General features: G+C 39.0%; 1 protein-coding gene across 4 annotated transcripts in view; it reads left to right on the forward strand.

Moving 5' to 3' along the window:
- Positions 1 to 1,056, forward strand: part of Rcl1 (RNA terminal phosphate cyclase like 1) — a 74,358-nt gene extending 73,302 nt beyond the window's left edge. For all 4 annotated transcript variants that reach the window (XM_046420151.2, XM_058571448.1, XM_046420152.2 and 1 more), the window contains one exon: positions 466 to 1,056. In XM_046420151.2, the coding sequence (XP_046276107.1) occupies positions 466 to 616 (151 nt within the window). In that variant the 3' untranslated portion in view covers positions 617 to 1,056. The remainder of the gene's footprint in view (positions 1 to 465) is intronic.
- The last annotated feature ends 24,694 nt before the right edge of the window (positions 1,057 to 25,750 follow it).

A 25,750-nucleotide genomic window follows, 5' to 3' on the forward strand; every position in this document is an offset into this window, starting at 1 on the left:
AATGCCTGCATGTAGTAGTAGGCACTCAATATTTGTTGAGTAAACAGAGGGGAATTATTGGGGAATGAAAGGAGAACTTATCTAAAAACACCAGAAAGAATCATTTTGCTTGTCTTTCACATCATGATGCTGTGAATCATTGAATTACATGTTTCTGTCTGCATGGACCACTCAGAAGTATCACCATATGTTCACACTCTAACGAAAATGTAGGACTAAATGGTTTATTTGTTGTGGATGTCATGGATTAACTTTTGTTTTTTCAATTAAACTTGTTTTGTGTGCATCTCTGTAAGCTAAATCCTTTTTGGAAATTAGTAGGCTATAAGTAAATACTGCTCGATTAGAAACTCTTAATTTCAGTCTTTGTATTTGGTCTGAAAATTAAAAATTTGAATTCTAGGTATGGGGAGGGAGAGGAGAAATTTTAAAAAATAAATCCCTTTTTTGTTTGTTTGTTTTTAGGATAGAATTTTTGCGGCACTTGAAGAACTTTTTCCAGATTATGTTTAAAATTGAAACCAAGCCGTGTGGTGAAGAACTTAAAGGTGGGGATAAAGTGCTGATGACCTGTGTGGGCATTGGCTTCTCCAACCTTAGCAAGACTCTCAAGTGATACTGTCACAAGATAAAGCCCCATTACCTACAGAAGCTGCCAAAGACACCAAAGGGACTAAGTCCACATGTATTGATCCAGAGCAGGATAGCCACTTATATTAAGGATTTCCTACTAAAATATCAATATGCAAATAAAAGGCATCTCTCTGCTGTGTGGATTCCAGTTATTTCTTCAGTGGCATTGACATTCATTGGAGGCCTGGTCGAAGTACATGTTCCCTGGCTGACCTAGAGGAACAGTGTCCTCAAGACATGATCACGCTTCTAAATCAGTATCACAGAAGCATTCTGTACTTTTTCAGCTCACATTCATGGACTTCTGGGCTGCAGCTATCTTCCAGACCTGTGGAATCTGTTACCTTTCTTTTTGCAAGGACCCTCCTCTTTGACCGTGGTATCTATTGTAGGGATTAAATGCAACAATATGTGTGGGAGCTCTTTATGTGTCCTGCAGTGCCATGCAAATGTCTGAAGTTGGTATAGTAGACCATTTTATCTGTTGTCTTCTGACTGGATTGCTATCATGAACATATGCTTTTTCTCATCTGGTTCATGGTGTGTATGAGGAATGGGTAGCTGGGGTGTTGGGGTTGAGCAGTTATTGGGTGTTTTGGATGTCTTCTATATACCAAGTGTGCCATACTATATTTTATTCTTATAACAGCCCTATGATATAAATTTTATTATCTCCAGAAGAAAATTCAAAATGCGTGTTTTGTTCCTTTGGTATTTATAATGTAAAAACGTAAGATCTCCTTCCCAGTGTTGTAATTGGTTCAGTGAATATCAAACCTTTAGTGAAATGCAGTGAAAGAATCACAAAAAAAAAAAAAGTAAGATCTCCTGATTTAAAGGTCTAAGTATAATGAAGTCAGCATCTGGGATTTTACCTGTGCATAAGCTGACAAGGTTGATTACTGTTTCATGGATGCTAGAAGAAGACATGAAAGTCCTGGGTCAGAAACAGAGAACTGTTAGACTCAGCACAGAAAGCAGCATGAGCTTCTTTTTTATATTGATAGCACCTATCTCACAAGTCCCACAGTGGACATGAAGGGGCCCGTCTAAATGCAGTGCATAATTTGGAAACTCCACCTCTTTTTTTTTTTTTAGCAAGACTGTTCTTTTTTCTACCTGGAGACATTACTTCATCTCTCAAGAATATTTGCTGCAAACACAGTTCTAAGAACGGATTTGATAAAGGCTACCCTGTAACCATGTACAGAAATACTCAGGACCCATGGTAGATTCTCCCTGCCAACAAATAGATTTCATATTTTGGTATGTATGGAGTTGTGGTTGGTAGCAGGGGAAGGATCTAATGATATTCTCCACCTGGGTGGGCTTTGCAGAAAGGAATGGTCTTTGCCTTACCAATGTTTCTTGGTACCATTTTTTTTTTTTTAAATCTTTTTTGTTAGTGAAAAAGGCCAATGAAAGGCTGTGTTCTGGTGAGCATAGGATGTGGGAGATGTGGAGATGGAGAGCTAAGCTGGGGGAAGGCCTGGCCATATGAGCTGAGGCACTCTACTGAAAACTTTAAATATTGTATTGGTATTCTGTTGGTGCATAACAAATGAACTCAGACTTAGCAGCTTATAGTGATGTCCATTTGTCATCTCATAGTTCTATAGGGTGGAAATCTGGGTAGGTTTTATTGAATTTTCTATATAGGGTCTCACAAAGCTGATGTGAGAATGTCAGTTGCATCAGACTCTCATTTCAAGACTCCAGGAAAGAATGTGCTTTGAGCTCATTGAGATTGTTGACAATTCAGTATATATGCTTAAATCTCTACTTCCTTGCTGGCTGGCTGCTGAATATAATTCTCAGCATGTAGAAACTCCTCACATTTCTATTTACTTGACTGTCTTCATCTTCAAGCCAGCAATGGTGAACTGAATCCTACACATTGCTTTTTTTTTTTTTTTTTTTTGGTGGCACCAGTCGTTGAACCCAGGGGTGCTCTACCACTGACCAATATCCCAAGCTCATTTTATATTATTTTGAAACAGGATCTCCTGCCTGAGTCACTGAGATTATAGGCATGTGCCACCATGCTCAACTTGAATCTGACTTCCTCTTGTGATGCCAACTGGAGAAAATATTGCTTTCAAATGACTCATAGCACCAAAGTCTACCCTGGATAATCTCCTGGTCTTACCATCAGCTGGTCATAGCAGTGTCTAGATTACGGTTTGAATAAGCAGGGGTTGGAAATCACAGATGGCCATCTTAGAATTCTGCCTACCACGCTGATATCTTAACTCAGACTTACCCATATAGAACTCAGATATAGAATGAAGTAGCCACATTGCTTGGACATGTCTGTTATCTGACAGAAACCTTCTGTCCTTTGGCACAAGACCTGGAAATGATACCTCCAGTCAATTCAGGGTGGCAGGTTCAGACCAGACAGATCATCCCAAGCAATAGAGATGATATGTGCTCCTTCCTACAAATCTGATAGTGTGTGGTGGGGAAGCAGCCCTCCATGTGGCACACCTGCTTCTGGAATTGGAACATTGGGTGGAAGTGGTGATGGAATTGCTTGGAAAAGGAAAAACTTAATATTTTTTAAATAGCTTCCTCCCAGCCCCTATTTTAATTCTCAGGAACAGTATTGTTCCTTGGGAAGAAGCTACCCTTTGCAGCTTGCCGGTACATTGTAGAAACCTTTCAATTCCCATATTTTCTGCTGTGTTCTCCGCTTTGATCCTGATTGGTTTAGCTACTGACCTGGGGTAGTTTGCTGAGAGAGATTCCAGCATTTGGGGGCTTAGTTTTCTGTCTTGGCCTGTCTGCCCCTCTCTGCTGACAGGAATGGAGTGCTCTAAGTTACGGCAGTAGTTGTTCAATGGGACCATTAAGTTTTGTAGGCAAGTATACCTGTGAATTTGTTCGATATCATGGTAGAATCATTGTATATATCCTCAGACCCTGCTTCTGTCTCTCAGCAGAGAGAATCAATCTCCTTCCATCATATACTGATGATTTTATCATACTTATCAAAACCTTGGTAAGAGGTGCGAGGAAACTAAGGTATTACACCATCATGCAGATTAGGAAAGAACAACAGGAGGACCTGCTGAAATTCAAATTGCCCCATCAGGGCAACTAAACCTCACTGGTTTTGTTTTTTATTTTTAAAAATATTTTCTGATAAAAGTGGTAAAGGTTGTCTAATCACAGAAGCAACTTTAAAAAAAAAATGAAAAACAGAAATTCATGTTGCAACATGGTACCTCTCCTTTGTCACTGTCACTCTTAGGTTGCCATTTCTATCTTGGTCGTCAGATTGGGAGGCTCCCAGATGAGGCCAACACTGGCCAACATCAACTAACTGACGTTTGGATCTATGGTCACTATGCAAAAGAGTTGAGTATGGGGCTGGGGCTATAACTCAGTATGAGTGCTTGCCCTTCATGCACAAGGCCCTGGATTCAATCCCCAGCACCATACACACACACACACACAAGAATTGAGAGTGCTAAAGAAGGGGAAAGGAAGTAGGCAGGATGGATTCCAGAAGATTTGAAGCAATTAATAAAATCAAAGGTAGGTGGAGAAACTGAAGAACCAGGGAAACAGAATTTTCAGTTTTGGTAGTACCTGAGGGGGGGAACAGGATAGGCTGAAGAAGTAGATTTGTCAAGTGTGTCAGGAGAAGAAGGTAGGTATTCCATTGCTTTTTGGTTGGTGCTACTGGAAACCTGTGGAGGTACATGTGAGTTGGGTAAGCCAGGCCATGGTGAATGGGCACGCAGCACCCTAGGCCCAACCTGTAACTCCATTGTTCCTTACCTGCTTCAGAGCTACCGGAAGTAACTGGGGCTTAGTCACAGCTTCCCTGTTCTGATGACCCTATCTTGTTCTTTAGAAGTGACTAATAGTTAATGGGAATGTCAGTAGACAACTAAGTCTTTTTGTTCTTTTGTCGACCACATCTTAAGCCATTTGAGTAAAAGAATTTATCAGTGTTTGACATTTACAGAGGCCAAGTGACATCATTCCTTTACTCAAATAAGCAGAAGCTGTCATTTTTGTTGGGCTGCCTGGGTGTAGGACTGCTTTAATTCCTTGTCATATTTGACTCGTACCTGGCAGATAGCCTGACCCTAGCCCTGAGCATGGGCCTTGGGTTAGCACCTGTTTCAGAACATCCTAGGTGTTCTGACATTTAAGTTTCTGATGGCTCAGGACATGGTTCCTTTATATTTCCTCTTTATTCCCAGCCCTCTAAAGAACCTTGCAACAAAAAAATATTCAAATTTAATAATTTTTAAATAATTTCTCTACTACAATTTGGGAAATGGTAGATTTCCAAAATTTTTGTAGTAGAGAAATTATTTAAAAATTAATAAATTTTAATAAAAGGTAGACAAATTTATAGGAATCAAAGGCCAAGTTAAAGATGAAATTTTATGAACCAACAGCAATGACAAATGATGATTTCATGAGGGCCTTGTTGTCATGGTGGAGAGAGTGTGGTAGGCTGCTGCTGGACTGATTAGTTGCTATCTAGGTAACTGGTCTTCATCCTGGGAGCAAATGATGCTCTCCAATGGAGATGATGGGCACAGCTGCTTCTTCCTGGTGCATCTGGGAATGATGGGACATTCTGAAGCTCTTTATCGTTTTCAAAGCAGAATATTAGTGGAGAGCATATATTTTGAAATGGTAGCTGGCTTGCTGCAAGAAGGAATCCATCTTAATTGTGACAACCAATCTCAGACTGTTCTAAGTGCTGAAGTGTACCTGGGTCCTGGGCCTCCCACATGCTCCTCTCTTAGTCCTAAGCTCTGTTTTGACCACTTTTGCTTAGTGTCTGTTAGCTTTGTAAAAGACATGGGAAAAAAAAAACAAAAATATTGGTTGCAAATTATGCAAAGAAAAGAGACAAAATAAATATCTACGCAATGAAATAAATGCTCTCCAGTTTAATTGGTAAAATATTGAGAACACTATAGGTGAGGGTTCCCCCCCCCCCGCAAGGATTTCTAAGCATACAATGATATAAAATGAACCAGCTAATTCTATTTTAAATGAGTTGCTGACCACCAAGCAATTTAAAAGGAAGATTATAAAAAGTCAGAGATTTGAGATACACACAGTTTTACATGTGGTTTGATAACATTGTCATAAAAGCCCTAGAAATTCAACCCTCTGATGCCTCCATTATTTAAGACACATCAAATTTAAAGCCTCAGCAGTTCCTGAGGGATCTCTGCAGTCCCCACAGTATACCCTCTGCTACTTGTTACCAGCACTCACCCTACTGTTAGTTGTTTAATCTTCCCAGGTAAGTTGTGGTGGTAGGGTCTGGGTCCATATTTTAAGGTTTGGTGTGGCTATGATTTTAAAGTTCTTTATTAAAAAAATCTTTTGTTTAAAAAAAGTCAGTTATTAGGAAAGCTTTGGTTTCCTGAATTTTAAAAGAGCATTATGGAACTACCACAGGCTTAGGAATTAGATCTGTGGTTGAATCGTAGCTCCATCTGTAGGATTTGGCTGGCCCTCCATCCTTCTGACCCTGACCCTCTGTTACTTCATCTGAAAATGGGAAATAGCTACTCACACCACTCTCGTATTGAGATGAGCTCTTGAACATGGTGGTTTTTGTGGTTAGGTTCCTTTGAGTTGTTCACTTTGGGGGGACTCTTCCAAGCAGCCTTCTAGCTCATGGTGAGGTGAATGTCAGCGTGAGTCACAGGGCTTATCTTTACATCTAGTACTCAAATGTGCCCAGTTAGAAGAACAGATACAAGCTATGGCACCTGCACATGGCTTGAGGTCACACTGCCCCATGACAAACGTGACAGAATTAAAAAGAAAGCCCACAGGCCTCTCAGTGAAGTTCACTGTGTTCCAGCACAGATGCCAGCATCCATTCAGTAAGAGCAAAATGACAAGCCTGGCTAAACATAGGACTGTCAGATCCTACCACATGTACACCAAACAGTTGCAAGGAAGTACACCCTCTCCTACCAAGAAAGAAAAATTATCATCCTCTAGTTGCTAGTCCTGAAATATTCTCTCAATCTACCTTTCTCATGCTATGGAACAACATGCTGCATGGAACAGAAAAAGTCAGATGTGCCTAAGGCTCTGGTGGTGTTAAGTCTTCCATCTACCCTTGAGCAAGCTTTGGTCTTTAAGCCCCAATTGTCTCATTAGGATATGAACAAAACCTGCAAAAGGCTATAATTACAAACCCTGGCACACAGTAGGTGTTAATAATCTTTGAGTTGCCTTCTTGATGGATGGTAGAGTAAAAGTTAAGGGTTTTTGAGCTCCAAGATATTAAGACAGGGATATAGAAGTCAGTTTTAACTTGGGTAAATCCTAAGGCTTTGAAATTGGGATGAATGTTGTTGCAAATGAGAAATCCAACAAATTGACTCAAAAGAATTTATAGGCTCTTGTAACTAAGAAATTTAGTAGATTATTTGGCTTCAGATGTAGCTGGATCCAGGCATTCAGACAATATCAGAATTCACACTGATATTGTCCCATCACTCAGCTCTGCTTTCTTCAGTATTTTTCCCCAGCAGCATAATCTTTAGTTTTCTGTTCTCTAGACAACTCTAGTAGACCGAGAGAGCATCTCTGCTCATACTTCAAAAAAAAAAAAAATTTTTTTTTTTAAATCTCCTAGAATTGCATCCCCTGCTGATTACAGAGTACTCTTTGACTGGAACTGGGGCATATTTTTCTCTCTCAAGTGGTAATGGTGTCAGCCTCACTCAAATTGTGTGGACTAAGAGGGAAGGAAGAGATGACTCTCAAAGGAAAATCTGTGTTTTTACAATGAAGAAAGTGGGTATTGGGCAAGCAAAAACTAGGTGTGCACTGTGGACTGCATTGCTGAATTCCCTAGATATCCTCAAAAAGATGTCCACTGCCTGCCTCCCACCATCTTTCACCATCCAGACTCTTCCACCATTATGGTAAAGAATTGGATAGATAAGGATGAATTCAATTTAACAATCCATGTTTGACAGTGGCAAGATCTTTGTATTCAGAAGACCAAAGCTAACATGGAAGCTTGGCAAATGGTCAGCATTTTAGCCAGTGGTATTCTTGGTCTAGAAAGAGGAGCACTACCCTGGATGATAACCCAGAGGGAAAAGTAATGGCCAATCCTGGGTGTGGAGCAGTATGTGGGGAGTGGCCATGCCAAGAGGAGGGACAGGAGCCTAGCAAAGGGAAGAAGGAGTCTCCAGGTAGATTCAGTTGATGCTGTCCATCATGGGTCTGCCTTTCACATCCTCTAGGAAAGGGCATGGGCTCCTGCTTGTTGCCTCTTCTCCAGGGCTGGCAGCAGGATATTTGAGTTAGAGCACTATTCTCTGCCTAAAAATTAGGGACTCTAGATCCAGCATAGTTCTTTACAGAGCATGTTCAACAGGATATGAGCATCATAGTATGATTTGCCTGGAACGAATTAACAGATTTAGAAAATGCCACAGTCCCAACCCAGGTTGAAGAATCACACTGTATGTTAACATTGCAAAAGTTCTCAAAAGTCCTACAGTTGAAACTGTCTATTGACCTACCGCTTTTCAAACTTACTTCACCAGGGAACTCTCCCCACCCTGGGGGGGTGGGGGAGGGACAATATAAACATCAAGTAGTGCTTTTATTCTTCAGATGCTATGTTGGAGGTTCCTGGCTTAGTAGGATTTTTAGAAAAATAGAATATATAAACCTGAATGTTCTTGATTGGGCTATTTGTGAGAAGCCAAGCAGTTGTAGGGAACTGAGGTGGAAAATTCAGGATTTATGTTTAACCCTTGCCCAGTCCTCCAGTATTGACCTCCTCTATATGGATTTCAGAACAAAGACTGCCAGCCCCACTCTGATCCAAACCACCTTCCTTTGTTGAGGGGTCAGGTGTGTTATAAAAATTTTCCTGTTTTTTTAAGAGTCACACTAACTGTTCTTTATAGCTCAGAGGCTCACATACCAGTAGAGTCCACTTTGGATCTTCAGCAAGAAAAGGTCAGGAGAATTTAGGAAGAAATCCTTGTGGGATGGGGGAAGGAACCATGGAGAAATGTAAGTTTCCTCAAAGTCCTGTGGTTGACCATATTCAAGCATGATCCTCAAAACACCTACTTTTGTAGAGAAGTCTGACTAGAGCTCCATCTGGCAGTAGCTATCATTCAGATGCAAAGATGTGGTTTTGGAGGCGATGCACCTAGTGTTGGGAACAAGAGAGGGCTTGGGCCTTGTAAGTGGGCTTTTGAAAAGATATTCTTGAACATACAACAAGCCCCTGTCTCGAATCTCCACCACCCCTGCTCCTTTGTTGATAGGCTCTCTTTTTCCTAACCCTCCCCAATATTTTCTTTAGGAAAAGAGCCTGGCCAATACTCTTAAGTGTCTTTTAAAATGTAGAGTTTACCTCATGGGTGTGTGTAAGAGCTGTTGATCCTGTATGCCAAGGATACACTTTCGCAGCTCTTCCCTTGACAACCTGAGTGTTATTCACAGTCCCAAGTTTTGTCTTTTGGGAGTACAGATGGTGAAGGACCAGTGAAGGTTCAATCAGAACCTTGAATGTAGCCCAAGTTATGAAAAAAATAATAATAATAACAAAACCCCACAAGACCTTGAACTTCCTGTCCACTTACCTGAAAGGTAGAAGATCAAAGGAGTATGTGGCAAAAACCTTTGTTAACAATAAAGGGGGCTTCAGGGGAAATAGGAGTGAATCAGCTGTCCCAGTCCCTCAGGGGCTGTCCTACTTGTCTGATCTGTTTGCCAGGAATCTGTGTGTCCCAAGAAGACTGATGACTGAACATATTGTACACCTTGTACGTCTTGTAGGACTGACTTTCCAGATGTTTAAAACCATGGTGATGGTGAATAGCATATAAATCCACTTTAAAGCATTACTGAGTCATACAATTTCTAAGTCAGCAGTATGTTTTTTAGTAGATTCTTTCATATAGAAACAGGTCTGTGGAAATAATAGGTATTTAAAAGAGGTCCTTGTGCTTTTTTTTTTTTTTAATATTTTCAGTTGTAGATGGACATGACATCTTTATTTTGTTTATTTACTTTTTGTTTTTATGGTGCTGAGGATTGAGCCCAGTACCTCATTGCATACTAGGCAAGTGCTCTACCACTGAGCCACAACCCCAGCCCCCACTTATGCTTTTTTGAAAAGGTTGGAATGACTGTTAGGTTGTAAAATGATTTTCTCCCTAGTAGTAGTTTCTAGTTGGCTACCTGTCTTGGTAATGAGAATAATCTGGAAGGTTCTGGGAATTTTGAACTTCATGGCACTAACATTGTCTGCCTATATTGGGGAGGGTCAGGAAAAAGAAGGGATAAGACTGTAGGTCAGCTCACTTTTTGAGCCATTCTCAATCATCAGAGGGAGGGAGTTCCAACTGGCATCATTGATCTAAAACTAAAATGTCCAAATTGACCTCCCTGCTTTGAGATAAGTGCTTCCTCCACTCAGGGTGTTTTTCTCCTCTAAGCAGCTGACTTCCAAGGTGGAAGGTGTTCCTATCTGCTTTGACTCACATGTACCACTCACTGCCTTATGGATTTTAAAACACTTCTATAAACATGATCTCATATCTTTCGCATAGACACTGCTAAATGTAGGCTTAGAAAAACTATGAGACTTATATTGTACAATCAGTGAAGAAACTGCAGCATGAACATTAAATTTTGGGTTCCGATAGCTCTAAACTATTGCATATGAATGTCACTAGCAAGTCATACCTTGGTGAAATTTCAAATGCGTATTCTTTAAAAGTTTGTTCAGTAACTAGAGATAGGAAGATGAACACTGAGAAAAAGGTAAAAAAGGCAGCACCCTAATTTTTCATGCTTTTTTGGGGGGGGTGGGTGGGAACTGAAGACCTATAGTTGACCAATGCATATTGACTCAAATATTCCCCTTGGAAATTATATTAGGATTTGTTTCTTTAGTGTGACTGAAAAGAACTCAAATAGGCTTAAGCAAAAATAGGTATTTGTCCTATGTAGTCATAGCTACGTGTGTCCTATGGCATCCTATGTAGTCATTCAATATTGTGATGAACAGCTAATTTAAGAATATGTATACAGGGGACATCTTTGCTGGATCCCCATGGTACCCTAGGCACAATTCACTCGGAGTGTCACAGCATTTATCCCACAGTGTTTTACTGCTTGGTTCTTACCTGCTGAATTATAAGGTCCCGAAAGGGTACATATTGTATTTATCTCTTTACCCCCAAGTGTTGGCACATGGTATGGGGTGGGAATGGGATGCCCTCAAGAACACTTCTAGCTTGACACACCCAAGTGGCAAAACTGAAAGCATTTCACCCCTACCCCTCGCAAAAGGTACCCAGACCCCAAATTTCATTTCTCCCCTACCTCCATGGCAGTCTACGTGAAAGAGCCATCTCTGGTGGCCTTGGCGAGAAAAACTTTCTCAAACTGGTTTTGTTATTCAGCTTTTCATCACTGTGATATACCTGAAAGAAACAACTTAGAGGAGGAAGGATTTATTTTGACTCATGATTTCAGAGATTTCACTCCATGATCAGCTGGCCAAGGCAGAAACATCATGGCAGAAGGAAATCTGTTAAGCTCATGGAAGCTGGGAAGCAGAGAGAGAGGTAGGGGCCCAAGATCAGATGTATCCCCAACGGCATGTCCTCGGTGATCTGCTTTCTTAACCATGCTCTATCTGTCCCCTGTTTCCACCACCTTCCTGTAGTCCATTCAGCCATCAATGGATTTATCCACTGATGAGGTCAGAGCCTTCATGGTCTAATCACTTCCCCAGATCCCCACTTCTGAACTTTGCTGCATTGGGGTTCAGGCCTTTAACATATGAGACTTTGGAGGACATTCCAAAATAAAACTTCAACACTAGTGAAGAGCTTGGTGCGTGTGATCCTCTCCTATAACCCCCTCATCTTCCCCACACCCAGATTTCCAAAAGCTGAGGACTTGGTAAGGCTATCAAGTGGGTAAAGATAAAAGCAGAGGCTGGACAGGGCCCTGAGGCATGAGCAGGGCATGGTGAGGTCGGGGAGGGCACTAAGTTGAGCTTGTCTTTTTCTGATTGCCTGAGTGCTGCTTGCACCATATGGAGAAGCCTGACCCTGATCCACTCACACCTGTGGGATCTTGGTCACCAAAACCTGTCTGTCCTAAAGGGCCAGTGCAGTTTGCACCACTTGTTGGTGCTAACCTCACTGAACATTAAATCAAATCCCAGTTTAATGGAGCTGTTGCTGGGAAACCAATGAATATTAAGTATATGGAGGAGAATATCAAGTATATCAAGGAGGAGATTGTTTTGTTCTTCCAAAACTACAAGGTGCTCCTTGTGCCCTTTAGGTCATCCTTTTCAATAGGAAAGTGGTTTCCACTCCCTCCCCTCCACACATGCTACCTTCGATGAGGCTTGAAAAAGCACTCAGCTCAGCAGCTGCTCCTGTAATGAGTACTTACCATCCAGTTTGGCAGGTCCTTCTTACAGGTGGAATGAAGTGTTTGTGAATGGAGGTTAGGTCTTTTCAGAAGGAAGATGCTAGAGGAACAATGCTTGAGTAACAATTGCCAGCTCATCTTGTGAATCTCACTTGCAGCTCCTTGAGACTCTTTCCAGCTGAACCATGTAGCCCTCAGCATGGGGATGCCTTTTATCATGTACTGGCATTATCCCACATCATATCTGGTTTCTAATTAGCTTGCTAAGAGGTCAGGCACTTGGAATAGGACTCTCTTTCCTGTACATCTCTTCTTGGGACAGAGATACAGGTTTTGTGCTTGTTTTACTTTTTGTTCAGCCTTCCACTCCCCTCCTTTTCCATGCCCTGGGCTGGCTCTCCCAGAGGTTGTGTTGAGGGTTGGCACTGGCAATTGGGAAAAGAAAAGGACAATTCCCTCATTTTTCAACACGGCTGCCACACAGACTGCCCAAACATAGGCTGGGAACAGGGCCTTGGATGCTAGCTGGTGGGTGTCTGCCTTGCCGCCAGCTGTGTTGAAGCATGTGGTTCTCATTGTCTTCTTTCTTCCTCCTTGCTGCCAGTCATGAATGCCATCTTCCTTAGATGTCTCTGTCCCTTGGAAACCAGGCTCTGAACTCAATCAATTCCACTGAGGTTGACCATGGGCTACTCTATCAGAATTTCCATTTAGGCCTCCAGTTTCTTTAGAGCCAAAGGAAAGAAATTATGAAAGGGGAGTAGTGAAGTAGGGAGGTAGTCTAAAGACAGCTGTTCTAACCTAAATAAAACTATAACCCTTCTGGGAGGCAGCAAGTGCAACAGCATATGTACCTAGAACCATCACCCTAGCAGTGCTTCATGGTTTGGGAGCTTTGTTTTCTAGGACTGCCATAACAGAACTATAAACTGGACAGCTTAAAAGAACAGAAATTTATTGTCTCACAGCTCTGGAAGCTAGAAGTCCAAAATCAAGGTGTTAGTAGGACTGGTGTCTTCTTAGAGCTCTGAGGGAGCATCTTATCTGTTTCACACTTCTCTCCTATCTTCTGAAAATTTCAAGTATTCCTTGGTTTGTAGATGTGAGTAGATGTCCCTTGGATTGTAGGAGTAGCCTTCCTTGGGGTTCTTTCTTCAATGGATGTCTTCTTATAAAGATGCTTATATTGGATTAGGCCCCCATTCTTCATTTCAGTATGATTTCTTCTTATCCACTTATAACTTCAATGGGCTCTAATTCCAAGTCAGGTCACATTCTGAAGTACTGGGATTAGGACTTCAACTACTTTTGTTAAGAGGCCACACAATTCAACCCATGATGGAAACCAGAGATTCAAGAGAGTGCATCTGAAAGGAGTTACCTGAGTAACTCAGGAGCCCTTGCTCAAACAGTGGTCTTTCTTAATTCTACAGGGAAAACTGTTCAAGTTACAAGACTTCATCAAACTCTTTATTTGTATATATTTGTTTCAGTTAAGGTTTTGGTGGCAAGTAATAGAAATTAATTGATATTAATCAAGGATATTTAGGTTGCAAGTGATGGAAACCCAATTCTAGCTGGTTTAAACAAAGCAACAATGAAATACATTAACTGGCTTATGTAACCAGGAAAGTCTAGTAGTGGACCTAGTTTTAGGCAGGGCAGAATATAAGGTACAAATGATGTCTTCAGAGCTCTCTCACTACATCTTTTAGGTTGGTTTGTCCCTGCTTGGTTTCATTCTGCAGATAGCATTACTTCACAAATCAGGTAAAAAGGTGCCTGAACATCCTAAACATATCTCAGTTGCCACTCAGCAGAAAGAGAACTTCATTTTCCAACTTATCATATCAGTTTTAGGGAAGACATTTATTAACCTTGCTTGGGTCTTAAGCCCCATACACAAAGCAATCATTGTGGCCAGAGGCTATAGTGTGCCCTGATTGGCCAGGATAGATTATGAACTCATCCTGGAAGGCAGTGTTGATGATGGTTTGTCTTACTAGATAGAACCCCATGAAAAGTAAGGGGAGAATTCCCTTAGGTAAACCAAAAGGAGTGGGTAAGGGAACACATCATTAGAAAAACACTATAATCCACTATGTAATTCAAGCTAGCTTAAAGAAAAAGGGGAATTTATTGTTAAAGATATAAGGGAGTCTAGTGGAATACAAGCAGAAGTATACACCTAAGCCTTAGATAAGAACTTGAATAAGAACTTAGATAAGAACTTTCTGTTCATGCTTCATTCTTCTGCCTCTGAAATCTTCCTTTCCCTAAGTATTCTACTACCCAATGGGAAGAAAGTGATTTCCCAACAACCACCCAGTTTTTAATTTAATTTATTCAGAGGATTAGCCTAATTTAAAATTTCCAGGAAAGAAAACAAGCTTGAGTCAAATTCACATCCCCAAATCAATCATGTTCAGAGTGGTAGGGGCCATATATCAGAAATATGGCATATCCAGGGAAGGAGGATCCAGTAAATATGTCAACATATGTCAGACCATCTCCAAGTAGTATGAGAGATCATCAGAATCACCCTGAAGATCACTTTATCCTAACACTCTCATTTTTCAAATAAAGAAATGGAAGCCCCCACAAAAGTTAGACTGACTTAAGATCTCATATGTATGTGCAGAGGCCAGATAATGATTCTGCCAAAACAAGTGTCCAGGCCACTGGTGGACCTGAAAAGGACAACTTAGAGGAGGAAAATGTTTATTTTGGCTCATGGTTTCAGAAGTCTTAGTTCATGGTTGGCTGACTTCTTTGTTCTGGATCCAAGGTGAGGCAGCATGTCATGGTGAAAATGCATGGCAGAGAAGCTGCTGCATACATGGTGGCCAGGAAGCAGAGAGAGAAGGGATAAGGGACCTCAGGGAAGATGAACCCTTCCAGAGCCGCAGTGATCTACGCCCTCCAGCCATGCCTCACCTGCCTGTACTTACCACCCAGTCAGACCATTCAAACTAGAGTGGACTGATTAGGCTATAGTTCTCATAATCTAATAATTTCATCTCTGAATATTCATGCATCAGCAAAGGAGCTTTTGGGGGAACACCTCACTTCCTGCCATAACATTGAGGTTCTGGTCTATGGAGAAAGGTAAAAAGAAACAAATATAACCACACACATACACCATTGCCAAACAGAAAACCTGCCCTGCTCCTTCACAGTCCTTTCTCTTGCTACTCTCTCTGCCTGAAATGGGCCTCCCACTTCTCATATCCAAACCCTGACTTAGCTAATTTCTACCTACCTTTCAAAGTTCAGCTCAGCTGTGACTTGCTCCAGGCCACTCTCCTTACCTCAAGGCTAGGTCAGTCTTTACCCTAGTTTGTTTTTTCACAATACTTCCAATCTTTCCCTTCTTTTTTTCATTAAATTGTTAAGTGAAAATGTGTGCTGTAACAGCTGGGATACAAAAGGTGCAGAGTCCAAAACTGTATGTTACCTCCGGTATTTAGCATGCTTCTTGAACATTGTAGGTGCTCGGCAAATGTTTATCAGGAAAACCAATGAACAATAAGAGAATAACAAGAAAAAGAGAAACTAAACCTTCACCTTTTCTGTAGGAGGAAAGTTGCCTTCTTAATCTTGTGAATTCTAAGGGATTAGGAAAAAAGCTTCTGAGATGAAATTTATTTTAGAATTAACTTTTCACCTCAATTATGATGATAATGGCTAACATTTTTGAGCAGTGACCATCTGCCAGGCTCAGGACTAATTTCCTTAATTCTCACACAAACTCTTCAGAGTTAGTACTATAGTCACTGAGCCTGGCTATGCAGAACATTACACATTCTGTCAAATTCTTGGTTCCTTAAAGATAGTACTGTGTCTCATTCTTCTTTGTGCCTGTCCATTGAGCACCTAGAACCTGGGCATGCTCAATAAATGGTGGTCATAGGTGTCAAGGCTCTTAGAGGGGAAAAGAACCATACTTATTTTCTCTGGTTCCAGAACAGGGATGTGTGGGATTTGTAGGAAAGCACTGTCCGATGTTTCCACAGGAGACTGCACTGCCTGAGCAGCTTTAGAAAGGCAAAGGTAATTTTCTGGCATGCTTCAAGCTGAAATAATAATAATAATAATAATAATAATAATAATAATAATAACATCATCTTATTTTTATGTTGGGACAAAACACTGGGTGATGGAAACTGCTTAAGTTTCCTTATAAATGAAAAAAAATTGAAATGCATGGTTACACAAAAGACTCAGTTTATCAGGATTTTCTGCATCTGTGGTTCCTTAGTGGGTATTTTGGCAATGCTTGCCACCAGAAACCAATTATATTTTCCCAAACCCATTGGTGTCTAACTTAGTGTTATAAGACTATAACAAAATACCATAAACTGGATGGCTTATAACAACAGAAATTTATTTTTTACAGTTCTGGAGGCTGAAAGTGAGATCACGTGCCAGCATGTTTGGTTCTTGTGAGGGCCCTCTCCTGGGTTGCTGACTGCTGATTTTTCACTGTATCCTCACATTGCAGAAAAAGAGCTAACTAGATCTCTGGCTGTTATTATGGTACCAGTATCACTCATGTGAGGACTCTACTTTCATGACCTAATTTCTTCCCAATGGCCTCTTCTTCAAATGCAATCACATCAGGACTAGGGTTTCAATTTATGAATTTTATGGGATGTAAATATTCAGAATACAGCCTAATCTGAGATATGAATATGAGGGGAAGGATAATGTGAGATAAGATCTGAACACCAGGTAGAGAACGGACCACAGGGGTATTATTAACTAAAGTTTCCAAGAGTTTACAGTTTAATTTGAAGGATAATGGGAAGTCATTGAAAGGAAGTGATATGATCTGATTTGCAAGTTTAGAAGACCATTATGCCTACTGTATGGAGACTAGTATTTTCACAGGCTTGGAGTAGATGTGAGAGACCACATTGGAACGGCTGACCCCAATCAGCAGCTTTAGGGCAATTGGCCTTTTTGTTCACACCTAGTATGACATCCTTGGGCTTCGTCACCAGTCCCTGGTCCAAACAACTGCATCTAAGTAACATCTTTAACTTCCTCCGATTGCAATACCATAATCCATATGAATTTAGGAAAGGATGAGTTGGTTGAAATTTTGAATGTGTTTTTGTAATAGGCCACTAAGTTTTTATGTTCTCTTATACCTTATCCAGTAATAATCTCCATAATTTGACCCAATAATCCCAATAATTTAGTAGATTCCTAATATACTGAGCATCTACTCTATTGCAAGTCCCTTTTTTCTTTTAACTGTAGGATCTCATGTAAGCCTCACAATCACCCTTGAACTTGGTTCTAGCATTACTCTGTTAGGTCTGGGGTGGGGCTTTGTATCTGGGTTCAGTGCAGGAAATGGAAACCATTCCAGCTATGTGAACCAGAAAGGAATTTAGAACAGGAATAAGGTGTAAACCTTAGAAGGGCTGGAGGAGACAAAGCCCCTGGGCTCTTGGTTTCAAGGTCATTCTCCCACACCTGAGATCCAGAGGTTTGTTTGCTACTGTCATTCTGTCACTGATGTCTGTCAGACTCTCACTGTCAGCTGCTCTATAGCAGTGTGGGGTCTGACCACTGCCAGCACTATCATTTGTCAGAGTCTATTTGTTGCCCAAAGATCCATGGAAATGGCAAGGTGATGTTGCTTTCTTTCCACTCTCCAAGTCTTGAACAGACATACTAATTGGCAAATCCAAGTCAGATGCAGAAGCCTGACTGCAGGGAAGAATACTCTCAGATTTCCAACTTCTCCACAGAGGAGATGAAATAGTTTGAAGGAGCCTATATAAGTATCCATCATAGAGGGCAGAAGCAACTCTTTATGCTTTTTGTAATCTCTTTTTTAAAATTGTGATATAATTTTCATATAAAATGCAGATTTTAAGCATGCAGTTTGATGAGTTTTGCAAATGCATGTGTTCATGCAATCTGCACCCCGTTCAACATATAGAACATTTCCATGATGCCCCTTTCCAGTCATTCCTTCCCATCTCTCACTCAGAGGTATTGTTCTGTTTTCATCAATTTGTCTTGCCCCAGGAAAAAATGGTCAACATCTCTAGAAATCAGGAAAATGCAAATCAAAACTACACAAAGATTCCATGTCATTCTAGTCAAAATGGCAAAGATCAAGAATACAAATAATAAATGCTGGCAAGGTAATGGGGAGAAAGGAAGACTTTTACATTGTTGGTGGGGCTGCAGACTAGTATTACCACTCTGGAAAGCAGGTTTTTTTCCTTAAAAAAAACTGGGGATGGGACCACCTTATGACCCAGCCATCCCATTCCTGGATATTTTCTCAACAAGATCACAAATCAGCATACTACAGTGACACAACCACATCAATGTTTATAGTCGCACAATTCAAAATAGCTAAATTATATCAATCTAGATACCTGTCAATAGATGAATGGATTAAGAAATTGTGCTATATATACAATGGAGTTCTACTCAGCCATTAAAAACAATGAAATCATGGCATTTGCCAGTAAATCATGGAAATAGAGAATATCACGTTAAGTGAAATTAACCAAACTCAGAAACTCAAAGGTCAAATTTCTTCTCTTATATGCGGAAGCTAGAGTAAAAGAAAGGAAAGTGGGAGGGAAAGATAGATTATATAAAGAACCAATTAAATACAAATTAATAGGCAAGTGAAAGAAGGCCATCTCCAAAGGAAGAGACAGAAAACCCTTTGTCTCTGGTGTTAATATTTATACTAGCTAGGGGTTAAACTAGAGATGGAGACAGGGTGTAGTTAAACAATTTCATGCCAGTTTGCCTCTTGCCCTAATGTTAGTTTTTGCAGGCAAGGGCATGGGTCAGAGGCACTAACCAAGGGCACAGGCTGGGTTGCTCAGGAATGCTTGTTTTGCATTTGGACTCACAAGTGTTTCCTGCATTCCAAAGGCTCTTGGGTGCTTTTCTTTTGAGATTCAGTCTTTCTTTTTCTGTATCACCAAATTTCTACCTTATCTATCTGATTTCTAATCCTTTGTTCTTTTGGAAAAAAGTAGATGCCTTATATCTCATACAATACAAGATTTTCCCTAATAAGCATTAAGATTAGCTCTTTCTTCCTGAGTTGGAAAAAATTTAGTTAATATTTGCAGCATTTTTTCATTGACTTAAGGTAGAATTTCTGAAAGTGTGTTGTTTCATTGAACACTAGTTACTTTATAAAGGTTTGAAATGCAGATGTCTACTCTCTGCTATCTTGGATACTTATAAAGCATACTAACATATTAAAAGTTTTAGGAAGTTTTGCATCAATAGAATCACTGTAGAAAAGTTTGTTGAATTCAGCGCAACCCTATGTGATCAAGAATCATTCCCCTTCATTCTCATAAAATAACATTACCAAGTCATAAACTTTGGGAAATTTTGGATTAGGGCAAACAGAATTGAAAATAAATCTCCAGTGAGCTAATAATTTTATTTTGAGATAAAAGAATTTTCTTAATGCTTTGCCTATTTTCTCTGCCATGGACAACATTACCAAATGTTAACATTGGGGTATATTTAGTTCATTTATATCTTTGGGAAGACTTTGAATTAACTTAGGTTGTTTTTGTGATGTGCTTTTACTGCATTAAAGATTCTTGGACAGGTATACAGATCTTAGTTGCACAGAAGGGAAGCCAGCAGGTGGGATGTTTCTGTTGCTGTATACTATATTCTGAAAATCAGTATTGAAGACCTCCAAGTTTTTCTTCTTCAAGATTTTCTTGGGATTTTTTAAAAAGGATTTTTAAATTTTTATATATTTAAAATTAAATCACCAATTCCTACAAAAATATGTCTGCTGTGATTTTGATTTGTGATTGCCTTTAATATATTAACCAATTTGAAGAGGACTGATACACTAACTGTATAGAGGCATCCATGAACATGGTACATCTTTCCATGTATTTGATCTCTTAAAATTTTTTAGTTTGGTAGTTGTAAGTGTAGAAATATTGCATATTTTCATTAATTTTATACCCAATATTTGATGCTGCAGCTTGTTCCCCTCCTCATTTTCTATAATTCTCATTTTCTTTATCCTTTCTTTTATTTTTTCAAAGTACTTATCCCTTCTAATAGGCTATATGATTTTATAGCTTACTGTTTATATAATAAAAATTTATTATTATTGTTATTATTATTATTGTTGTTAACGATTGTAGTTTTGTTTCTTTCAACAAGAATTAAAATTCACAAAAGCAGGGGTATTTGTTTTGTTCCAAGCTCTTGAAATAATGTGTGACACATAGTAGGCATTTAACAAGTATTAAATTCAATTAAGTAGTGAGTACACCACAGTGAAGGTGGTTGAAGTGAGGGTTGAATGAAATAATCTACAGTAAGTGCTGCAATGATGCCTGACTTGTTTCTTATTGCCTTCTTTCAGTTTCTAGCTCCAGGGGAGTTAAATGCCTCTATTTCCTTCTTTCTAACTGCTCAATCTATTAGTCAGACTTTAATTCTCATCATCACTTTAACAATTCTCATCAAAATCACCAATGATTTTCCTTTCATTAAACCCATTGGATATCTTTTACTCTTTATCATGTTTAACTTCACAGGAACATTTGGCATTGTAGACTTTTTCCTCTTGGGAGCTCATTCTTCCTTTGGCACCTAGAATGTTCTCCTGGCTGTCCCTCTACGACATATTTTTTTAAGCCTCCTTTGCTGGCCTCTCTTTCACTTTCTGACCCTAAATGCTAGAGTTCCTTTGGTTAATTTATGCTTTCTCTTGTGGGCTGAATTATTCTCCCTCCCCAAATTTATATATTGAAGTCCTAATACCCAGAACTTCAGAATATGACTGTATTTGGGGGCTAGAGTCTTAAGTATTTATTTTTTAGTTATAAGTGGACACAAGTCTTTATTTTTTTACTTTATGTGGTGCTGAGGATCGAACCTAGTGCTTCAGGCATGCTAGGCAAGTGCTCTACCTCTGAGCCACAACCCCAGCCCCTGGGGGCTAGAGTCTTTAAGGAGCTAATAAAGCTAACATGAGATTATTAGGGGTGGGCTCTAATCTAAAATGACTGATGTCCTTATAAAATGGGTAAGCCAAGGTGCTATGGTTTGGATATGGTGTGTCCTCCAAAAGCTCCTGTGTTAATACAGGAGGTGAAAAAAAAAAAAAATTGAGAGCTGTAACCTAATCAGTTCATCCTAGTTTGAGTGGACTAACTGGATGGTAACTGTAAGCAGGTAGGGCATGGCTGGAGATAGTGGGTAACTGGTGTGTGCTCTGGAAGGGTTCACCTTTCCAGTGATTGCCCTGCCCTGCTGTTTCCTGGCTGCCATGAACAACAGAGCAGCAATCCTTCGTCATGCCCTTTTGCCATAATGTTCTGCCTCACTTTGGACCCTGAGCTAGAAGTCAGCTCACCATGAACTAAAATCTTGAAACTGTGAGCCAAAATAAACTTTTATTCTTTATTATGGTTTGGATATGAGGTGTCCTCCAAAAGCTCATGTGTGAGACAATGCAGGAAGTTTCAGAGGAGAAATGATTGGATTGTGAGAGTCTTAACTTGATCAGCAAATCAATCCCTGGTGGGATTAACTGGATGGTAACTAGAGGCGAGTGGAGTGTGGCTGGAGGAAGTGGTTAATTGGGGGCGTGGCTATGAAGTATATATTTTGTATTTGGAACTGGAGTCTGTCTCTCTGCTTCTTGATCATCATGATGTGAGCTGCTTTCCTCTGCCATTCTCTCCCACCATGATGTTCAGCCTCACCTCAAGCACCAAAGAATGGAGCTAGCCTTCTCTGGACGAAGACCTCTGAAACCATGAGTCTTCAAATAAACTCTTCCTCCCCTATAGTTGTGCTGGTCAAATCTTTTAGTCACAGCAGTGAAAAAGCTTACTAATACACTTCTCAAAGTTGTTCTTGTCAAGTATTTGGTCACAATGATGCAAAACTAACAAGAAGAATTCTTAGAAGAAACCAACCTGTTGACACCTTGATCTCAGACTTTAAGCTCCCAGAATTATGAAAAAATAAATTTTTAATGTTTAAATCACTTATTCTGTGGTCCTATATTATAGTAGCCCTGGAAAATTAATATAATATCCTTTTTTCTCACTTTCTTCTTCAGTGACTTCACCTACTCCAGTGACTTTATCTGCCATCTATATGCTGATTCCTCAAAATCTCTTTATCTCTAGTTCAAATCTCTTTCCCAAAATTCAAATATATGTATCTAGCTAACCACACACTGGACATCTTTGCTTGGGGCAGACTCCAAGTAGCCCTGCTGAGACTAGTATTTAACAGAGGCTTCAGCTACCATCCAAGAGAGGCAGAGTTTAAATGAGTTCAGCCAAGTTACTGAATAAAACAAGCAAATAAACAGAAAAAATCAACGCTCTTTAGGGAAATATAACAATCAAGAGCCACTGTAATTTATCATTCACAATGTCCACACAGAATCCAAAATTTCTAAGCATAAAAAAATTGAACATGTGATTCTATATTCAAAGGAAGGGTGGCAATCAATGGAAAATAACCTTAAGATTCCTTAGGTAGTAAATTTAGTAGGTAAAGATTTTAGTAGATAAAGATTTCATAGGTATTATAACAATTTATGAAGATGAGGAAATATGCACAAACTAAAAGAACAAATGGTAACTCTTAACAGAAAAATAGAAATAACAAAATAGAACAAAATAGAAATTCTAGAACTAAAAAATACAGCATTTTAAATAAAAATTTACTGTTGATCTTAATAGCATAAAAAACATAGGAGCCAGTGAACTTGAAACAGAGCAATCAAAAATTGTGTAACTGATATGATTCTGCAATCTGTATACGGGGTAAAAATGGGAGTTCATAACCCACTTGAATCAAAGTGTGAAATATGATATGTCAAGAACTATGTAATGTTTTGAACAACCAACAATAAAAAATAAAAAATAAATAAAAAAATTTAAAAAAAGAAAAAAAATCAAAAGAAAAAAAAATTTCCAATTTGAAGAAAAGAAAGGAAAAAGATTTTTTAAATAAGCACATTCCCAGGAACTTATACAACAATACCAAAAGGTCTAAAATACATGTAATTGAGTTCCAGAAGGACAGAAAAGAGAAAACAAGGCAAAAAATTTATTTAATGAAACAGATATCCTGGGGAATTAAGTTGATCAAATTATAATATGTGCATATATGAATGTCAATAAATCCTACTATTATGTATAATCATAATGTCCCAATAAAATTTTTTTAAAAAAGAAACAGATGGCCAAAATCTTCTCAAATTTGGTAAAAGACATATTTCTAGGTTTAGGAAGAACGCTACCAAGGGTAAATACAAATAAAACTTTGTCTAGGCGCAAAGTTCTGAAAATCAATGAAGAGAAAAATTTGAAAGCATCCAGAGGAAAACAGATTTTTATGTACAGATGAAAAAAATGATTCAAATGACTGTGAACATCTCATCAGAAACTGTTTGGCCAGTGATATCTTTAAAGTGTCAATTGAAAACTGTCAACTTAGATGAAGATTTGATAATGGTGATATTAAGGACAAGGAGGAAGGTGAGGGGACATACCAACTGATAATATAAACATATACATACCAACACATGAATTATAAAGGAATTCTACAAATAATTTTGTTAACATGAAAGAGGATGGGACTGGAGGAAAAGAGGCATAATAAACTGAAGGAGTAAACAGAAAATAAAATGGCAATAGTCCTATGATGGAATGGTACTTAGCAATGGAGAGGAATGAAGTGCTGAGGTATTCACCAACCTGAATGAGTCTCAAGAACATGCTGAGTGAAGGAAGCTAGACGTAGGAGAGTAAATGCAAGTCATTCCACTTTTTAAAATGGAAATTTAGAAGACCAAAAGCCAAACTATGGGAAAAAAATCACAAGTGATTTCCTCTTGGGTGCTGGGGAGTTAATTTATTGGGAACAAGCATTGGGAAATTTTCTAGGTTAATGGTACTGTTTAATCACAATAGGGGCTTGGGTTACACAGGTGAATATATAGTCATGTACTACATTATGATGTTTTGGTCAATAAGAACTGCATATATGATGGGGGTCCTCCAAGATTATAATGGAGCTGAAACATTACTAGTGAACACATAGCTGAAGAAAAGGCAAAAGAAAGGGAAATTGCAGAAGAAAAAGAAAAAATTCAGTGAAGGGCTTAGCTGAACTCTTGCAAACCTAAACAAGCACCTTGAAAAGGTTAAACACACACACACACACACCCACCGACACAAAGAGGTTTTTTCAAAAATAGACAGCAATATTCATAATGCATTATCTAGTTACAAGCAAATGTATGGTAAAAATTTTTAAAAGCAAACTACCACGGACATATTTCTGAAAAGAATTCTATCTCCTCAAGAGGAACCTCAGGCAGGCCCTTCAGGAGGGATTCCAGGGGCCCTGTTATCAGAGGTGACAGCTCCATGCATGTCATTGCCCCCAAGATCTTTCTGTGGGACAAAGTGTGGAGGTGGAAGATAGTGGTACTGACACTCCTGACCCTATGTGGGCTTAGGCTAATGAAAGTGTTTGTTTTCTTATGTTTCTTTTCTTTTCTTTTGTTTTCTACAGTGCCAGGTACTGAACCCAGAGCCTTGCATGCTAGGCAAGCACAGTATCACTGAGCTACACCCCCAGCCCCATGTCTTAGTTTTAAACAAAATAAAAAAAAAGAATTAATAAAAACTTCTAAAAATAGAAAAAAGCTTATAGAACAAAGAGATAAAGAAAATATTTTATATAGCTGTACACTGTATATATAAGCTGTTATTGAGTCAAAAGATTTAAAGCTTATAAAGTAAAAAAGTTACAGTAAACTGAAGTTAATATTTTGTTGAAGAAGAATTTTAAATAAAATTAGTATCTTTAGTGTCAAGTATCTGTAAAGTCTATTAGTAGCATACAGTTAATATCCTAGGCCTTCACATTCATTAATTGACTTACCCAAAGCAACTCCAGTTCTCAAGCTCCATGGTAAGTGCCTTAGACAGGTATACTGTTTTAATCTTTTATACTATGTTTTTGCTATACCCTTTCTATGTTTAGATATGTTTTGATACTCACTTGTATTATAATTGCCATTGTTTTCAGTACAGTAGCATGCTATACAGTTTTGTGGCCTAGGAGCAATAGGTTGAACCATGTCGTATAGGTGTGTAGTAGGTTCTTTTGTCCAGGTTTTTGTAAATACATGCTACGATGCTCATATAATGATAAAATTACCTAATAGCACATTTCTCAGAATGTAACCCCACAATTAAGAAATGCATGACTGTACTTGCCAAAACTGACAGAATTATACACAAGATATGTGCATATAAATCTTACCTTAAAGAGGAATAAAAAAGAAGTCAAAAGCTAATATTTAATATATAGTTAATGATATGTATGCTGAGGTGTCTAGGGGATAAAATGTGCTCACTCCTGCAATTTTGAAATACATACATAAATAAAATGGATTAATATTTGATGTGATAAAGAAAATACAGTAAAACCTTAATTATAGGATCTAGATGTTGAGTACATGGAAGTAAATTATGCAGTTCTTTGAGCTTTTTTTGTATGCTTGAACATTTTTCATAATAAAATGTTAGAAAAAATTAACCAATCCAACTCATTACTTCCTACAACCTTCAAGCCTCCTCTTTAGTCTACT

This window comes from Marmota monax, unplaced genomic scaffold, assembly GCF_021218885.2.
Source record: "Marmota monax isolate L192 unplaced genomic scaffold, Marmota_monax_Labrador192_F-V1.1 WCK01_AAM20220418_F8-fsc00277, whole genome shotgun sequence".
In the NCBI taxonomy this organism is placed as follows: Eukaryota; Metazoa; Chordata; class Mammalia; order Rodentia; family Sciuridae; genus Marmota; species Marmota monax.